Source organism: Halichoerus grypus, chromosome 1, assembly GCF_964656455.1.
Source record: "Halichoerus grypus chromosome 1, mHalGry1.hap1.1, whole genome shotgun sequence".
NCBI lineage: Eukaryota > Metazoa > Chordata > Mammalia > Carnivora > Phocidae > Halichoerus > Halichoerus grypus.
Window position 1 is genome coordinate 192,756,225 of NC_135712.1, and position 18,170 is coordinate 192,774,394.

Consider the following 18,170-nt stretch of genomic DNA (forward strand, 5'->3'; position numbering starts at 1 on the left):
TAGTATTATTTATGGCTTACAGTACTGTGAGGTACCTGGGGGCAGGAGCTATGCCCTGTGTTCATTTTGATTCCCTTGCTTAGCGTTGTGTCTGGTCTACTGGCTGGTGATTGAATTTCGAAGTGTCCTGGTTTGTTCCTAGGACAAAAATGCCTTCAAGCTTATGGCTGCCTATTCTGACCAGCCTGAGGGTTGGCCCTGTGGGGAAGGTGTTGCAGAATTCACCAACTGTCCTCATGCAACTGTTTCCTTTCTCATAACTGGTAACTATTTTGTTTCTTTGGTGTTTTCACTCTGATTTTGGTTCAAATGGTGACTTGGAATAATATATGGGTACTTCTGGAGTGTTGTGCTTTCTTTCCTGGTAGTATACTGAAGACTTTGGGTTCCTGGGTCAGTGAGATTTAGAAAAACAAAAGGTGGAATTAACCTCACTTTCTTCTTTTTTTTTTTTTCTTTTGATCATATTTATCAAACAGCAGTGCTATAGATTTTGTGTAGCTTATGGATCTTTGCTGTAATAAGAAATTGTTTTTCTTTTTTCTTTTTTTTTTCTCTGTGAAGGTACTTTATGTTGATTCTTTCTGTTAAATATCCTTTGCTTGCACTGGACTTTTCTTTGTGTTGATTTTTTGCTTCATTTTTTTTTTTTTTCCATTTCCCACGCTGTTCAGTTACTGGATGCCAGAAGAACCAAGGTTTGTCCACTCTTTGCGGCTTATTTGTTTTGTTCTGCCTCACCTCCTTGTGTTTGTGTCCGTCCCTGTCTGCATTTGTTCCCTTTTGCTTGCAGATGCAGTAGTCCTGTTTACTAAACCTGTTCACAGCTTTATTTGTAAAAAATAAAGTCTTCGTTTGTGTCTACTTGTAGTGGATGCTATTATTTTCATTTTTTTAAATGGAAATGCATTTATCATGGGAAATAATGGATAGTAGAATAAAGAACACCTTAGGAAACAAGGAATACTGAGTCTGGAGCATTACGGGCGTAAAGAAGGTGTGTTTGTGAGACTTTCCCTTCTAATCCTTTCCACTTCCTCAACTGAAACTCTGTAGATGTATAATTTCCCTCGTGACTGACACTAATATATTGTTTCTGTGTATGTGTACATTTCTCTTCTCCTAAGACATTCAGAAAGCATCATTGAATTAATTTCCCCCTCTCCATGTGCTGTCCCATGCTTCTGAAGTCACCCTGGAGGACTTCACGGCTGGCCCTCTGGACCTACCTCATGATTAACATCCCATCTTCATGGTGTGGTAGTAGCAAATAGCACTTGGCATCTCCATTGACTTTTTCCCCTTCTTTCTCCTCTCCTGCTCCATCTTTCTCATCACAGCACCTGCAGTTGACAATCCAAGCCCTTCAGGATGAGCTTCGGACCCAGAGAGACCTCAATCACCTCCTGCAGCAAGAGAGTGGCAACCGTGGAGCTGAGCACTTCACCATTGAGCTGACTGAGGAGAACTTCCGGCGGCTCCAAGCTGAGCATGACAGACAAGCTAAGGAGCTGTTCCTTTTAAGGAAGACCTTGGAGGAAATGGAGCTGAGAATTGAAACACAGAAACAGACCCTCAACGCCCGAGACGAGTCGATTAAAAAGCTTCTTGAGATGTTGCAAAGTAAAGGTTTGCCTTCTAAAAGTCTCGAGGATGACAATGAACGGACACGGCGGATGGCAGAGGCTGAGTCTCAAGTCAGCCACTTAGAAGTGATTTTAGACCAGAAAGAGAAGGAAAACATACATCTTAGAGAGGTAAGGACATTCACTCTATTTCCCCAAAGCCATATTTTACAAGTTAAAATATGTTACCAAGTTATTTTAACAGGTTGGAAGATTGCAGCCTTAACAAAATTTCCTGGCATCCGTTTTATAATCTTCCTGTCTGCTTATCACCTTTAAGCTGGAATTTTGCATTAGTTTTTTTTTCTCTGCTCACTACACATATGTTCCATTGTTACTCGACACGTATTCGGGATCCAAGTATGTGCAGCACGTGACAACTCTAAGGTGGTTTACAATTGCTTTCCCACAGATGGCCATAGTTTCAGGGTTTTTAAGTACAATACTAAGTTTTAGATGTTTATCAAATACATCTCTCTAAAGGAGCAAAACAAATAGGTGATTAGCAAAACAATGAACCTAGATATTTTTATGGCTGAATTGGGGCAGCATTTGCAGAAAATAAAGCATTTGGATATTTCTGGGAAGAATGGTAAAATGTGCAGACCAATTTTGAACATTTAGGTTTAAGATAATCTTCGTCTGCATTTTCTTTTGTCTAGGACAAACTGTCCCAGGTTTTCTGAGTATGCATTTTGCACTTAGTGGATTAAATCATTTGAAGTCCTTCAGAGGCTCTCCAGCCTGCCACTACTATTGAATATTGGGGTGCTCAGATATCTGAGGATATGTAGTTGGATAGAGCTTAGAAAAAATGTGGGTGACAGCCAAGCTTTGAAATTTTTACAGCAGTTCCTTGCTGCTATGGTGGATGTGGATCTCAAAAGTACCATGTAGGCAAAATGCTGAGGGAGACACAGATCTCACAGAAAATAAGAAGCAATAAAATGGCATTAATTATATTTTTAATATATTCTATAGCAATAAATAAAAATTCCAAAAGATATTTGCTTTCAGACCAAATTAGATTTCTTGGCATTATATACCTTTTTTTTTTTTTTTTTTTTTTTAAACATTTTATTTATTTATTTGAGAGAGAGAATGAGACAGAGAGAGCATGAGAGGGTCAGAGGGAGAAGCAGACTCCCTGCCGAGCAGGGAGCCCGATGTGGGACTCGATCCCGGGACTCCAGGATCATGACCTGAGCCGAAGGCAGTCGCTTAACCAACTGAGCCACCCAGGCGCCCCATTATATACCTTTTTGGATGGGCAGTTCTCGTGAGTCATTTTTTTGGTTGTTTAGAAAACATGCTCCCATGATGGGGCTTGCTAATGCAGATGCTCCCAGGCGTTTTCTCTGATGTAGATTGTATTTGCTTAGAACATTTAAATAGACTTTTGTATCTTTAGACTTAATGTCCTTCATGCTTATTCTCCCTGGATTTATTTTCATGAGACATTAACAACATGCTTGGGAAACCACATGGCTTGGTTTTAGATTGAGATGCTTAAAGAGATGTTTTGTTGGGACTGGGTCTTCCGATCCATATTCCAAGAGGCTGAATGTCATGGTTAGGCTTCTAATGATTTGTACTTCTTTGAAATCATACCCTTGTCTAAATCCATGTCCTTGAGTATAGACTGAACCTAGTGACTTGATTCTAAACAATAGAATATGCTGAAGGTAATGGGATGCCAATGTGACTTCCATGATTAGGTTATATAAGACTGTTATTTCCATCTTGTAAGCAGACTATTGTGTTCTCAACTTGCCTGCTTTGATGAAGCAAGCTGCCATGTGAGAGAGGCCCATGTGGCAAGGGACTGAGGTAGCCTCTAGTCAACACCCAGTGAGGAGCTGAGACCCCCACTCAAACAGCCACAAAGAACTGAAAATTGCCAACAACCACTTAGCGTGCTTCGAAGTGGATCCTTTCCCAGTGCAACCTTCAGATAAGATGACAGGCCCTGGGCTGACACCTTGCTTGCATCTTTGTGAGAGACTGTGAAGCAAAGGACCCAGCTAAGCTGTGCCTGGATTCCTGACCCACAGAAACTGTGAGATAATAAATGTGTGCTGTTTTAAGCTGCTGAACTTAGGGGTAATTGGTTACACAGCAATAAATAACCAATAGAGTGGAGCATAAACTAATCTCTTCCTGCCTTACTCCCTAGACTTTACATTTAGTTTATAGAAGAGAAGAAATAACTACTGGCAGTAATCACTTGCCTGTAAAGCAACTGTGGATTTTGAAATTTTGGTTGTGTTATCTTAGAACTGTGGCTGGAGATTGCCATAGTTGAAAAAAGCTGCTGCTTTAGTTTGGGTGCCAAGGGATCAAGTTGCATGTACAGCCGGGCAGCGATTCCAGAGAAACCTCCATCTGCAGCACTGACCTTGACTTCATGTTGGGGTCTTGTGGTCAGGGCAGAGTCACTATTTTTCTGTTATTAGATTCTGCTCATCGGTAGCACTAGGTAGATGGTGCCTTGATACTGTTGTGTGGATGCCTCCACTTAAATGAATCTAAACAAAATTCAGTTTGTGTTTTACAAGATTAGTTTGCCCTCACAGTGGTCTGGCATGGAAATAGATCATGTTCAGAGCCTTAACCATCAGTCTGAGAGCCCACAGAGAGTGGTACAGAAAATTCAGCCCAACACATCCAGCTAGTTTCCTTGAGCATCAGATGAAGTCAGTGGATTGCCTTTTTCTTGGCTTATCAAGAAGGTGCATGTGGAAAAGGTGTCTCTATATAAAAATCTCATTTTAAACTTAACTCAACAAAAAGACTTGGAGGCCTGAAAGGACGTTCCCCAAGAGAAGGATTGTACTGGCTTCTGAGAGCCATTTGTTACATTTTCAGAAATTTTGTGAGCCTGCTTTTAAACCATTGATAACTTGAAATTAGTCATGGTGGGAATATTTACACCATGGAAATCAGCAAATGCTACCCCCAGGGCCTACGCCTCTGCCACCCCATCCCTAAAGCCCATTTACCAACACATCTCTGAATAAATGCCACGAAATGTTTACCCACAATACAGCAAGAAAAGGCAAGTTAAATAGTGCAAGAATTATGAGTGCCTTAACCACTCACCATTCCTTAGAAGTTTTCGTAACAGCATCTGTATAGATGCTTCTGTTTCAGACACTTCAAAGGATGCTCTCCGTTATTCATATTTAACTCCCACAACTACCTCGTGCATTCAGTTATCCATCCATTCAGTGAGCACTTACTGAGGATCTGTTTTGGGATAAAGCAATCATAACTAATAAAGTTTGACTTCATCGTGCTTATATTCTGTGGGGATGAAACATAATTTAATAGTTAAACAGAGAAGTATCATGAAGAAAAGAAGACGATGAAGAACTAGTGACTTGGGTGGGGCCAACTTGATATTGGGTGATCAGGGAAGGCCTCTTGGAGGGGGTGATATTGTGAACGGAGACCTGAATGACAAGAAGGAACCAGCCATGTAAAGCTCTCAGAAGACTGTTCCAGTCATGTGGAAAGACCCATGCCTGGGAGGTAGGTGCTATTATTTGGCCCATTTTACCTGGGGGAACTGAGGAACAGGTGACACTAAGAAACTTGCTCAGCTTCCCAGTGGTGAAGCTGGTATTCGAATTGGGCTGACTCCAGAGTTTCAGCCATTAAACCATTTCATGAAATCCCTTTTCTAGAGGAATCTTTCCCAAAATGTGCTCTTCAGAGCAGCCATTCTGTGGGATGCTGATAATGCGCTATGAGAGAAAAAGGGCTGCAGGGCCAAATGAACTTGGGAAAATGCTGGATTCTGTAGAGTTTACTGTAGGACTTCTAAGACTCCTTAATATGCAAGTGTGCATCAGTCATTCCCAGCAAGGGGAAGGTTCTCAAGCTTATTTAACTTGCTTTTGTCTTGCTGCACTGGTGTTCTTTGTAAAAACACTTTGGAAAAAAGCTATATTAGAAAATAAAAAGTGTGCTTTTAACTTGTGACCTGCAAAATATGTAAAAATATACAAATAGTTGTTTCCCATGGCCAAGTAACTGGGTAATTTCCTCCATTAGTTATTCTAGAAGGCAAAGTTTATTATAAGCTGTTTCCATATTCTCTACTGAGTTTTAGAATGTTCTTCTGTCAGGGTATTTTTTTTTTACATTTTAGTGGAAAAATGTGGCTGACTGCTTTTGGTATTAAAACAGTAAGAATAGCCCAGCTTGAATAAAGAAGTAGCCTGACCTCTGTTAATTTAAATGAATCTAAAACAGAATTTAAAATGTACTTGAGGTTTTAAGTTCGGTGTGTTCTGATTTCTTTTCCATTTTGCACGGTTCAACCTGGTTTGGGGCTAGATGGCGTAATACTGGAGAATGGAGTGCTAGTGGTTTTATGATTCGTTCTCAGGCAGAGGTGTTGGGCCTCATATAAACCCCATCTCCTGGAATACTGGTCTTGTTTAGCCTATTGTTTGAGGAGATTTTGAGTTGGCAGGAGTTGCACATGGGGAGGGTTGGGTTGCTTTAGTATCTTGTTATCTTTTGGTGGTCTGGAAAAGGCTGAGGGCGAAACCACTTCTTTGCCTGGCAGGAAACAACAACAAAAAGACTATGATCTCAACTTATTTGGAAGACCAAAACCATTGCCCAAGAACTACAACTGATGTGCTAATGTGAGCCGAAGCGTTGGCTGAAACACAGCATTACTCACTAGTGTCGTGGGATGCTTTTGGATACAGGTTGATTTGATAAGACATTATTGGATGTGGTAATAATTTACCTTGCTCTCTAGCTTTTTCTGCACAGAACATATTTTTCCCTGTAAAGGTTTTGGTAATCAAGTACCCCAAATACTATTGATTTCATTAAAGAAAAAGTGGGCTTATATGCCAGATTCTCCTATATTCAGTTCACTCTCCTTAATATTTCCTTGGCTGGTCCTTAGAAGAGAGTCAGGAATCTCGGGACTCATTGCACTGTAGGATGTTTGAAGGGAAGGGTATATGTTCTGCTGATGTGTCTGTTGATTTCCTGTGCTAATCCCTTTGGGCGGCTTGCCCATCTTTGGTAGCAAGAGCTGAAGAGCAATCAAGTCATTGGGGGCCACAATTGCTACTAACCCAGGAGACTAGGACTGGGCTTCCCAACATGCTGCAGTTGGGGCAGGGAGGAGGAGGGTAAGGCAACATGAATTCTTGCTTTCCTCATTTATTTACCCAGGTTGTTCCTGGGCCAGTGGGAGACCCATCAAGGCAGAGTCTGTGACCTAGAAGTTCTTGAGCTCATAAACCTTTTACTGATGACTCAAATCTCCACTATATGATCTTTGCCTAAACTTTTAAGCTCCACCAAAGTCTCCCCATGTCAAAACCCTATGGCCTCTTTCCTTATAACATAAATTTGTCTCCAGTTCTGCTGGCTGAACCATGATTTTGCTGAGGCAGGCATTTCTAATTCTGATTCTACGGATTTAACATGTTCTATTTCTACCAACAAAGTTTATCACAGAAAATATTACTAAACATGAGTGATCACATTAACATAACATTTTACATACTCTCTCTTGCAAGAGTTATTTCCTATATATATTATAGAACCTAACAATTGCTCCTTTTTTTTTTTTAATAAAGTAAATTTCTTACCTGATCAGTACATTACATTCATATTCCCAGGCCTCATATATTGCCTGCAGGTGCTCAGTAAATATTTTGAGAGTGAAAAAATATCTAAAAAACGATAGAGAATTTCTCTGTGATTTATTTTGCCAATATTACAGTAGTGATTCATAATGATTATAGTGCCATGCTCTTTTATGTTTTCTCTATCATTGCTCTGTGTTTGGTGTGGAGCAGGAACTTGAGTGTAACCCTAACTGGAAGTTTTCTTTCATTTTTTTGAAACCGTGTTGGATGTCATGGAACACATGCTGAACATCCATATGCAGGATGCTGGGGGAGCACCCCTGGCAAGTTTGTGGTCTTGTTCAAGGATTCAGGTGGGCAGTAAGAGAAACAGCTCACACTTACGTCAGGTTCTGTACTACATAAATACAGTTGTCATCATTCCCATCACACAGATAAAGAAATGGAGGCACAAAGAAGTAAGTAATTATTTCCAGTCACACAAAGCAAATGCTGGAGCCAAGATCAGAACCTGGGAAATCTGGGTGCAGAGTGTATACCTGTCACCATCACACATTACTACTTCTCAGGGTGGTGTACTAAGAGAACATCAAATGGCACTTAAAGGCTGTGTGCAGCTTAGAGGTAGGAGGCTGACCACTGACTTCATCCATGACAGAGCTGGTCTTCAAAGGCAGGAAGAATTTCAACACACTGGGGTAATGGTGAAGTATGATTAGAAAAGAGACAGCTGAGCCAAACCTCAGAGGTGGGAACTGTGATGTGTTTGGGGGTGCCATGAGTTTGAGCAGTTGAAACTCCACCTGCCAGAAGGGAGAGGAAATAAGGCTAAAAAGGTGGTTTGAGGTCAGGTCACTCAAGGCCCTGAACATGTGACACAGGGATTGGCTTTTACTCGGTAGGCTCTGGGCAGCTGTTGAAGGAATTTTCCCAGGAGAATGGCATGATCAGAAAAGATTGTTAGTGCTAATTGGTAGTGGATTGGGAGGAGGAGGCATGGAGACAAGTTAGAAGGATACCGTGGTTGTTCAGGTTACCAAGAGTCTGAATCTGGGTGGTAGCCACAGGAGTTGAAGGGAAAGGTCATCTCTACCTTGACCTTGACAACCTGAGAACCTAGTGCTGGGAGCTGCGAGGAGCAGACAGCCTCTATGGGCCTGGGCACAGACAGATAGTGGGATAGTGGGCCAGCGGGAGTGGCCAGTAAGAGGCGCTAGGCTTGAGGAGGGACTTTGGATGTGTTGAGTTTGATGAAATCCTGGTGGAGCTGTCCAACCAGGGTTGAGAACATGGCTCAGGAAATGACTGTGAAGTTCTGTGAAGCGCACAAGGCATTTCTGACTATTGGTCACATTGTTGTTGTTGCTGTTGTTTGCAAACACACCTGATCATTTGTGGCTACCAAGTCCCCAGTTTGTGTGATCATTCCAAAGTTTGCCTTGTCACTCACCCCTACTGTTGTCTAAGAGGTGACCTTAGGAACTGCATACTTCTCTTTCATGCCTCTTTTCTGAGTAAGCATGTCATTTTTTGACTATGGTATATCCTTCGAGATTACGTAGAATTTTCATTGACTGATGCCAGTTTGATACAGATTCCCTTTGTTCTCACTTAGTTCCATTTTCTCCAAGCACTCCGTACAGGATGAATGCCAATGAAGCGTCTTTACAGGAAAGCGCTCTCTCTGAATCCTGATTAACAACACTTTCAAAAGCAGGATTTCATAACTTTTACCCACACATTTCTGATGATAAAGGGAATGCACCTACTCCTGTTTCTGTTTAGCATCATTTGCCTTATCTTTAAATTCTTATACAGTCTTTAAAGTTTGAACACTGCATGCTAATTTGAAATGGTTCAAGTTTTACCCCATATTGATTTTAATGAGTATCACTGATGGCTTTTTATAGTAAAAGAGACTGGTGGAGCCCCAGGGAGCCATTAGGCACAGGCATTTTGGAACCCGCTGAGAAAAGAAAGTGGCAGGGTAGAGGGAGGTGAGGGGAGGTGATAGCAATCGGGGAGAATGTCAGGTGGTTACACTGGGAGAGACTCTCATTACTGTTCTCACTACCCTGTCCTCTTGCTCTACCTTGGGTATGACTACTTTTTGAAAAATATTCTTTTGGTAGCTGACCTAATTTATTATTATCACATTTGGTAAAACCGTGCACCACAAATGAAACCTCAGTGGCGAGAAAGTACTCCAAGTACCAGGACTGTGGATACTTCAGTATGTCACAAACTCTGGCAATAGGAAGTTGAGACAGCTCAGCTATACCAAGGTCCTACCTGTCTTGGACGGAACATCAGCTAATACCTTACATATGAAGGAGGCTTCATAGTTTATTGAATACACTGTTTTAATGCTTTCCTCTGATGCTCCTGGTAATCCTGTGAGGAAACAGGGTCAGAGAGATTAAGAAGTAATGACAAATAACATTTACTGGGCACTCAAGAGCATCAGCCTGTGCTAATCAACTTCGAGGGAGTGCCACTTAATCCTCCCAACAATACTCTGGGGTGGGTGGTGGTTTCCTGCCTCTCAGATGAGGAATCTATGGCCCAAAAGGATGATGTGTCTGGTCCAGCTTCTTAGAGCAAGTAGTGATGGATCTGGGATTCACATTTAGGCCTGCTGGTTCCAGGCACCTGTTCCCAACCACTCATTGACACTGCCAGGGATAATGCCTGAGTAGAGCAGAAACTAGAATTCTGGTCTTCTGACTTCTTGCTGAGGGATATTTTCTCGGTCAATGCAAAAAGGGAAAAAATAATGCAAAAGGCTCTGTTTTTTTTTTTCTTGCTCCATCTTATCAGGGCCTGTTGAATCCAGGACTATAAATCTATGTATGAGGTCACTGAGCAGTAGAAGGGTTAAACAGTGCCATGCAGAATGCAGCATCACAGCTGGATCTCCTCAGCCCATTTGTCGCTCATGAAAGTTAAAGTACTAGATTAAAATACAAAGAATGGTACTGTACATCTAGGCCCTCCATGAATTCCTAGGAAATAGATGAATTTTTGTGAACAGAGAATAAGAAGAAACAGGAGGTGCTTAGAGCTGGACCTTCCCCATTTTATCTGTTCAAAGTTAGCCTTCTTTTTCAATTTTTTAAATCTATCATTATTTCATTGCCTGAAAGAAATGCTTTGTTTTCCCAAACTGACTTTACTTTTTATTTAGTTTTTGTTGGGTATTTTGGGTTTCTCTCTATGTCAGTGTGAGACATTAAAACTGTATTTATAACCTGCAATAAGTGCCCCATTTCATTGTTCTTCTAGGTGGCTAAACTTTGGAAAAACAAAATCTACTTTCCCACCCATTCTGGCTTGGATGTGAGAGGGGAAACTTTGTGTTTCCAGTTTGGCACATATGTTAAGAGTGTCTTAAATGTTTTGGGTAGAGAGTTAAATAAGGCAATGTGAATGCTTTTTGGGTGATTCCTATGATTGGCTTATAGTTACATCAGTTGTGACTTATACAAAGAAGGAATCAAATCCTCCTTAATAAAGGAAAGGTATAATTACATATGAGTGATTTATAGAGAAAGGAAAAAGAAAGAAAGATGAGTGAGCCTTTAGAATAAACATAAAGACTTACTACTCAATTAGATCAAGAGTGGGCACACTAGAGCTTGGGGGGCAAGCGTGGCTCACCATCTGTTTTTTTATGGCCTGGGCACTAAGAATAGTTTTTACCTTTTTAGATAGCTATATTTGAAAAGATTATGTAACTATATAATATCCTAAATATATCCTAAATATAATATCCTAAGTATATATACATATGTATTTAATATCTAAATAGTTCCTCAAAAGAAAACCTCTTTCAATTTTGCCTCCTGGCCCTCAAAGCCTAAAATATTTACTATTTAGTCCTTAAGAAAAAGTGTGGTGACTCCTGAGTTAGATGATAAGTAAACAGTTTTTGAATCAAGATGTTTGGTAAAAAGCATATGTGCAATTAGTTATATTTAGAGTATCAAATCTGACTATTTTTTATAGCTTTTGAGTATTTGTTTTAAATGAGGAGACAGTATTTTTTTTCTGTCATTTCTGCCCGTATTTCCTTTACGATGATTAGGCTGGTGATTTTCATCCCCATATGAAAATCTGGGCATTGGGCATTGCCAGTTATCATGAAAGTCTGCAGCTCTTTCCGGAGTGGTGGGTGTTGGGGAGGTAACCTGTGGGTTACAAAGGGACTGTGTGGGAAGAATTCACTAACCTATTAAGATGCCAGAGAAATGGAAATTGCCATTCAAACTCCAGAGGAACCAGGAATTCCTGACCTAATTAAAACACAGCTTCCAACTCCTCCTCCTCTCTCTCTCTCTTTTTTTTTTTAAAAATGCCTGTGCTTACTGACGCTTTTTAGGCCTCTACAATGCTTTATTAAATCTGTGGCTGCTTTGAAGGAACTGGCCTGAAAAACTGTCCGTGTATATATAAATCGTGTTAAAAGATACTTATACGTAGCAATCATTGGTGTGCCATAGATTTGCTAGGTTTTCCTATGGAAAGTATTCTTTTTTTTTTTTGAAACAACAGAAATTTATTTTCTCACAATTCTGGAAGCTAGAAGTCCAAGATCAAGATAAGGGCTCTTAATCACGTAAAGCCAGGGCCTGGTCAGGATGACAACTGAGAAATCCCCTTACCACCCTCTGCCCTTCCTTCAGCCTCTAAGGCAGTAAGATCTGTTCTGGTAGCGGGGGAGTTGGGTTGTCAGCTGTTTGAGCATATTTAGTGTTGGAGGAAGACCCTGTCTATTTTTGAAATTTTGCTTCCTTGGTGTAGCTCAGGGTTTTTCAATCACAGCACTATTGGCATTTGGGACAGGATGTGTCTTTTGTGGGGGCTGTCCTGTGTATTGTAGGATGTGTAGCAGTACCCTGGGCTTTTATCTACTAGGTGCAAGTAGTACCTTTCCCCTTCTCCCAGTTATGACAACCAAAAATGTCTTCAGACATTGCAAAATGTCTCCTGGAGGGCAGGGGTGGGGGGCAAAATCACACAGGTTGTGAACTGCTGGTGTAGAGTGATTGACACCCCTTCTGGTGGCTGGCCTGTGGCTGTGGCAAAATACAGTAATTCCCAGCCCCACCTGCTTGAAACTGTTTTACTGAGGAAGGGCAGCCCAGTCATGATAATTCTTGACCCAGAGACTGTCTGCAGGGGATTGAACTAGGAAACAGATGTGCTGAGGGGAGGTGGGGGCTTGAGTCTGAAAAGAAACAGAAGTGGTGTGTGTGTGTGTGACAGAGAGATTGAAAGACAAACTACCTCTGACTCTCTTCCCCCCCTCCCTCAGGAAAGGTAGGGCTGGGAATTAGGCAAGTCCTAGAAAATAAATCTAAGGGAGGGGTTGGGGGTGGTGTTCTGGTCTTAGGTACCACGTGGGAAAGCCGGACTTTGTGAAAATAAAAGATGTTTGATTCTCAGGAGTATTTATGAAGGTAATAATTATGGATCTGAGAAGTCACTTCTTGACTACTGGACTCTCACTATTAATCAGCAGTTCTATTTTACGGTAAAGGTTGTCATCCCTGCTTTCCCCAAAATGGCCTCTGAGTCTCCCTTTCTGTTTTTTCAATAAACATTTCTCTACATGAACTGCTATCCACCCCTTCCCCAGCTCCACCAAACTTCAGAATAATTTTGGAGTGTGGTAGTTTTATCATGTGGAAATGTAGTACAGATGTTCAGAATTACCTTTTCTTTCTCTCCTTTAAAACATCATGACCACACATACTTTGCTCTAAGTACTAGTAAGTATTTTTATTATTACTATTAAAAAATCTTGCCTCAGGCAGATTCCTACTAAATCTCAAGTAAAGGCAAATATTAAAATAGCAGCAAGTATTTATGTATATCACACTAAAAAGTCTGAACTCATATTTGGCTTTTTATGCAACTGAAACCTTTATTTTTTGACCCACTTGACCAAGTTCTCTAATTTTGCCCTCTTTTCCTGACTCTAAAACTTTAAGTTTAGACTATAGGATTTTGTTCACTATCCTTCCCCCTTTCCCAATTTTCTCTAGACTTGAGTTTTTCTCTTTATCCTGCATATATGTTTGAACTCAGCCCGATCACTTAATGAAGTTTGATGGGAGGATTTGGACTGTCAGCATGAATTAGTGCATGTTTTTAAAAGTTATTAATGGAGGAAAGTTCTCTTCTCCCAGAGAATTCCACTGATGAGTGGCAGAGTTTCTGTATTCTCCAAGTGCCGCATGTTGGGTCCAGTGATCATATACAAAGGAAATGCTTTATCAACACTCAGTACCTCCCCCACTCAGAAACCTACTTATGGAGATTAGCTGCTTCTCTAACCTTAGCTTCTTTTGGGTTTATTTAGTGCCACTTTCTTTTTATATTTCTTGGCCAGACTTAAACATATTTCTCTAAATAGTTGCTAAAAAGAAAACCTCTTTAGATTTAATCACTTGAACCTGGAATCAAGAGCTCCCTCGCCAGCTGTGACCACTTTTTAGCATGCTGGAGATTAATCCTGGTTCAGACAAATGATCTTTAAAGCATTGCTTTTTCCATCCACATCCAAACAGGGATGCATTACAAGGTGATTTTTTTTTTTTTAAAGGGCAGTGGAGATCTTTTTCCTTCTGTCAGAGTCCATACAGCAAGGAAGAGGCAGGACCTGATTGTGCCTGCGACAGCAGAAATAACACTTAATGTAGGTATTCCACCATGGCTTCATCATACCCAGTGGTGTTCCTGCCAACAGTCTCTGTTGCAATACTTTTATGACGCATGTCAAGATTTAGATGGTTTTAAGGACTCAAGCTTTAGTTGCTTTAAAAGATAGAATGTTGCACATGACTGGATCTTTGCCAGTTCCACACTGGAAGCTTGAGACGCCTGAAAAACCTGCCAGGTGCTAACCTCAATGGATATTCTTAGGCTGCCTCTTGAGCAACTGTTACAGGGAGAGGGATCACGGGAGTTTAGTGGAGATTTGAGGATGCTTATGCTGAGCGGGGACTTCTGACACATGATGACACAGGATTCTCCAGAAGACATGAAATCTCTTTGAAGAACTCATTATGTTTTCCCCTTTTTGTAGGCTGTGGTTATCTTTGCATGCTGTCTTTTTGCTTGGTTGCCTCACAGACAAAAATGTGAGAGGACTCAAGGAGAATGGTCTAAAATGACCACATTTTCTGAAATCACGGCAGCCTCTTGAGAAATCTGTGTGGCATGGTCTGTCTGACGGCTATCAGATGGAGAGAGAAAGGTTGATGGAGTCTCATCATGGGAGGCCTTGGCAGGGTGCTGTAAATAGCATAAATCATCATCGTTGTTGCCGCCACTGTAAAAAATAGAAGGCTCTCTGGTGCAGGCACGGAGCTGAGTGCTCTACTCAGTTACAGAGCAACCCTGTGAGGTGTAGGTGCTGACATTGTCCCATTTCTTCATCAGGGCAGCTGAGTAGCTTGCCTAAGACCTCACAGGGGACTTGACCTCAGAGATGAGAACCATTGTATCTACTGTTCTATAGAAAGTCAAAATAACTTCTGGTCATTTCTTCCCACCCAGTTCCTCTCTGTCTCTGATTTGTTTTTTTTGAAACTTTCCTTTTCTATTTAGGTTTCTGATCTGGCTCATATTATGACTTCATTTAAAATCTTACTCTTTCTCTTAATATGTCAGTTTCCTTCTCTTTTATTTTAACCTCAATCATTTTCTTCCCTTTGTGTTTTCATCTGCATTGTTTTATGGGGTTACTTGTCTTTCTTGTTATGTTCCAAGTAGAAGTTCTGGGCTTTTGCAAGAGACCTAAGAATATTAGTGAAATTTACGGGAGACTTCTGGCCTAATATAATTTTAATCAGCAGTTTTCTCTGCTTCCTGTAAAACCTTTTCATCCACCTGTGCAAGTTTATTCTCTGGTCTCAAATGAAATGACCTATACAAAGCACTTTGCACAAGGCTTGGCTCAACAAATGTCAGTTATGTTTCTACGAAGAAAGGTGAGGTGAGGATAAGCAGGAGTTACGGAGTTACGGTCGCATCAGTTGGTCTCCTTGTAAACCAAGTCCATGCTCCCTTTACAAACTGTTGCTTCTCTCTTCAGAATAAAACCTCACCTGGTGGCATTTTACAGGTCACTTGGGGCATAGGTGTTTGTACCTAGCTGTGCAAACTCCAGAGTGACCTTCTCTCCACCATCCTGGGTTCACTTTGTAATTGCTCCAGAATGTTATAGAGTAGATTATACTGTATGGTAGATATCTAGTTCACAGAGTTTGAATAAACTTAAATGTCATGCATGTAATAGGTAAATTACATGTAATGCATGAATACATGTAAGGGCTGGCACATAGTAGGTGCTCAATAAATGTTAGTTTACTTATCTTTATATATTTATCTCTATATATCTATATGTCTATCCACCTATTTATATCTCCTCTCAAGACTGTGCATTCCTTGGGAGTAGGAATCACATCCTACTCATCTTTAATATTACCAACACCTGGCACACGGTAGATGCTGACAGATCAGGTTTATCATTATTGATACACATCTGCCTCTTGTGAGGAGAGATCATCTTATACATCTTTAATGTAAGATAATAGATGACCAAAGTGTTTGATGTATATAGAGAATGACTGGGGAAAGAAAGCATGAAATAATTAGAAGTTGTTACAACTTTTTAGGATGACACAAAAATTCTTATGATTCATCAAAATATTTTTAATGAGTTCTGCATATGTAGTACTTATAATAGCTACCCTTTATTGAGCACTTACTTTGTGCTTGACACTCAGCTAAGTGCCAGTCACTCATTATACATTTAATCTCAGTTAGGACTTATCCTCTCTTTATAGATGAGGAAATTGAGGCACAGAATAGGTGTGACTTTTGCAGGGTCACGTAGCTACCATGTTAGAGTTAGAATTTGAATCGAGTTCTTTCCACTATCCTGTTCTTGCCTATAGAAATAATTACTCTTTATAGTGTATTTTATATCCATTATAATAGTAGTGGTAATTTTCCTGCAGCTAACCTGTTAAAAGAAGATGAAAATCCAGTAGACCTAATTAAACCTATACTGAGTACCAAGTTTGTGGAAAATTCCATCCCCAGTCTGGACCTCTCTCCTGAGCATCAGGACCATACATGTAACTTTCTAGTGAGCATCTTGTGGGTTGCAGAGACATCTTAAATTTAGCCTGTCCAGAGTGGAACTTTTTGTCTTCCTCCCAACTGTTCTTCCCCCTATGTCTCTGTCTCGCTGACTGACCCCACTGTTTAACTCCCCACCCAATCCAGATACTGGGAGTTAATCATCAATTTCTCTTTCTCTATCACTCCTGTATTAGTTTCCTATTGCTGCTGTAACATATTCCCACAAACTTAGTGGTTTACAGCATAAATTTATTCTCCTAGTTCTGGGAGTCGGAAGTCTGAAATCAATTTCACTGTGCTAAAATCAGTGTGTTGGCAAGCCTGTGTCCTTTTGGAGGCTCTAGGGGAGAATGCATTTCCTTGCCTTTCACACCCTTTAGAGGCCAGCTGCAATCCTTGGCTCGTGGCCCCTTCCTAGATCCTTAAATCTCTCTCTCTGTGACCTCTGCTACTGTTGTTACATTTCCTTCCCTCTGACTGACCCTCCCACCTCCCTCTTAGGAGGACCCTTGTGCTTACATTGGGTCCACCCAGATAATCTGGGATAATCTTCCTGTCCTAAGATCCTTAACAATCATATCTTCAGAGTCCTTCTTGCCATGTAAGGTAACATATACACGACTTTTAGGGATTAGGATGTGGCCATCTTTCAGCCTACCACATCCTCTATATCCACTATATCACTAGATCTTGTTTATTCTCTCTACAGACTTTTATTTATTTTTTATTTTTTTATTATGTTATGTTCATCACCATACATTACATCATTAGTTTTTGATGTAGTGTTCCATGATTCATTGTTTGTGTATAACACCCAGTGCTCCATGCAATACGTGCCCTTCTTAATACCCATCACCAGGCTAACCCATCCCCCCACCCCCCTCCCCTCTAGAACCCTCAGTTTGTTTCTCAGAGTCCATAGTCTCTCATGGTTCATCTCCCCCTCCGATTTCCCCCCCTTCATTTTCCCCTTCCTACTATCTTCTTCTTTTTTTTTTTTTTAACATATAATGAATTATTTGTTTCAGAGGTACAGGTCTGTGATTCAACAGTCTTACACAATTCACAGTGCTCACCATAGCACATACCCTCCCCAATGTCTGTCACCCAGCCACCCCATCCCTCCCACCCCCCACCACTCCAGCAACCCTCAGTTTGTTTCCTGAGATTAAGAATTCCTCATATCAGTGAGATCATATGATACATGTCTTTCTCTGATTGACTTATTTCGTTCAGCATAATACCCTCCAGTTCCATCCACGTCATTGCAAATGGCAAGATTTCATTCCTTTTGATGGCTGCATAATATTCCATTGTATATATATACACCACATCTTTAACCATTCATCTGTCGATGGACATCTTGGTTCTTTCCATAGTTTGGCTATTGTGGACATTGCTGCTATAAACATTGGGGTACACGTACCCCTTCGGATCCCTACATTTTCTCTACAGACTTTTAGATCTGCCTGTGGCTTTTCTTTTCCATTGCTCTTACCCTTGGCCTGGTCCTCTTAACTAGTCTCCCAGCTTTGTACCTCTTGTAGTTCCTTCTTCACACTGCTATCATAATCATCTTTGAAAAATGCATGTCTATCCTTTCCATCTCCTCCATTGCCAGGAGGTCAGAATATAAACTCTTGAGCCTGGCTCACAAGGCCCCTCCCTGCTTTTCCAGTCTCGTTTCTTGTTCTTTCTCTCTCCTCTGCTCCAGTCACCTCAAATTCTGACTGCTTTGCTCAATAACTGGCCTCTG

At 40.9% G+C, this 18,170-nt stretch overlaps 1 protein-coding gene across 14 annotated transcripts in view; it reads left to right on the plus strand.

The window, feature by feature from the left end:
- Nucleotides 1-18,170, plus strand: part of ERC2 (ELKS/RAB6-interacting/CAST family member 2) — a 984,330-nt gene that overhangs the window by 178,255 nt on the left and 787,905 nt on the right. For 9 of the 14 annotated variants that reach the window (XR_013449531.1, XR_013449532.1, XM_078076915.1 and 6 more), the window contains 2 exons: nucleotides 675-698; nucleotides 1,341-1,757. Coding sequence is in view for 12 of the 14 variants with exons in the window: in XM_078076915.1 (XP_077933041.1) it covers nucleotides 675-698; nucleotides 1,341-1,757 (441 nt within the window). In the remaining 2 variants the exon portion in view is untranslated. The remainder of the gene's footprint in view (nucleotides 1-674; nucleotides 699-1,340; nucleotides 1,758-18,170) is intronic. The other 5 variants (XM_078076909.1, XM_078076931.1, XM_078076919.1 and 2 more) reach the window with 1 other exon arrangement.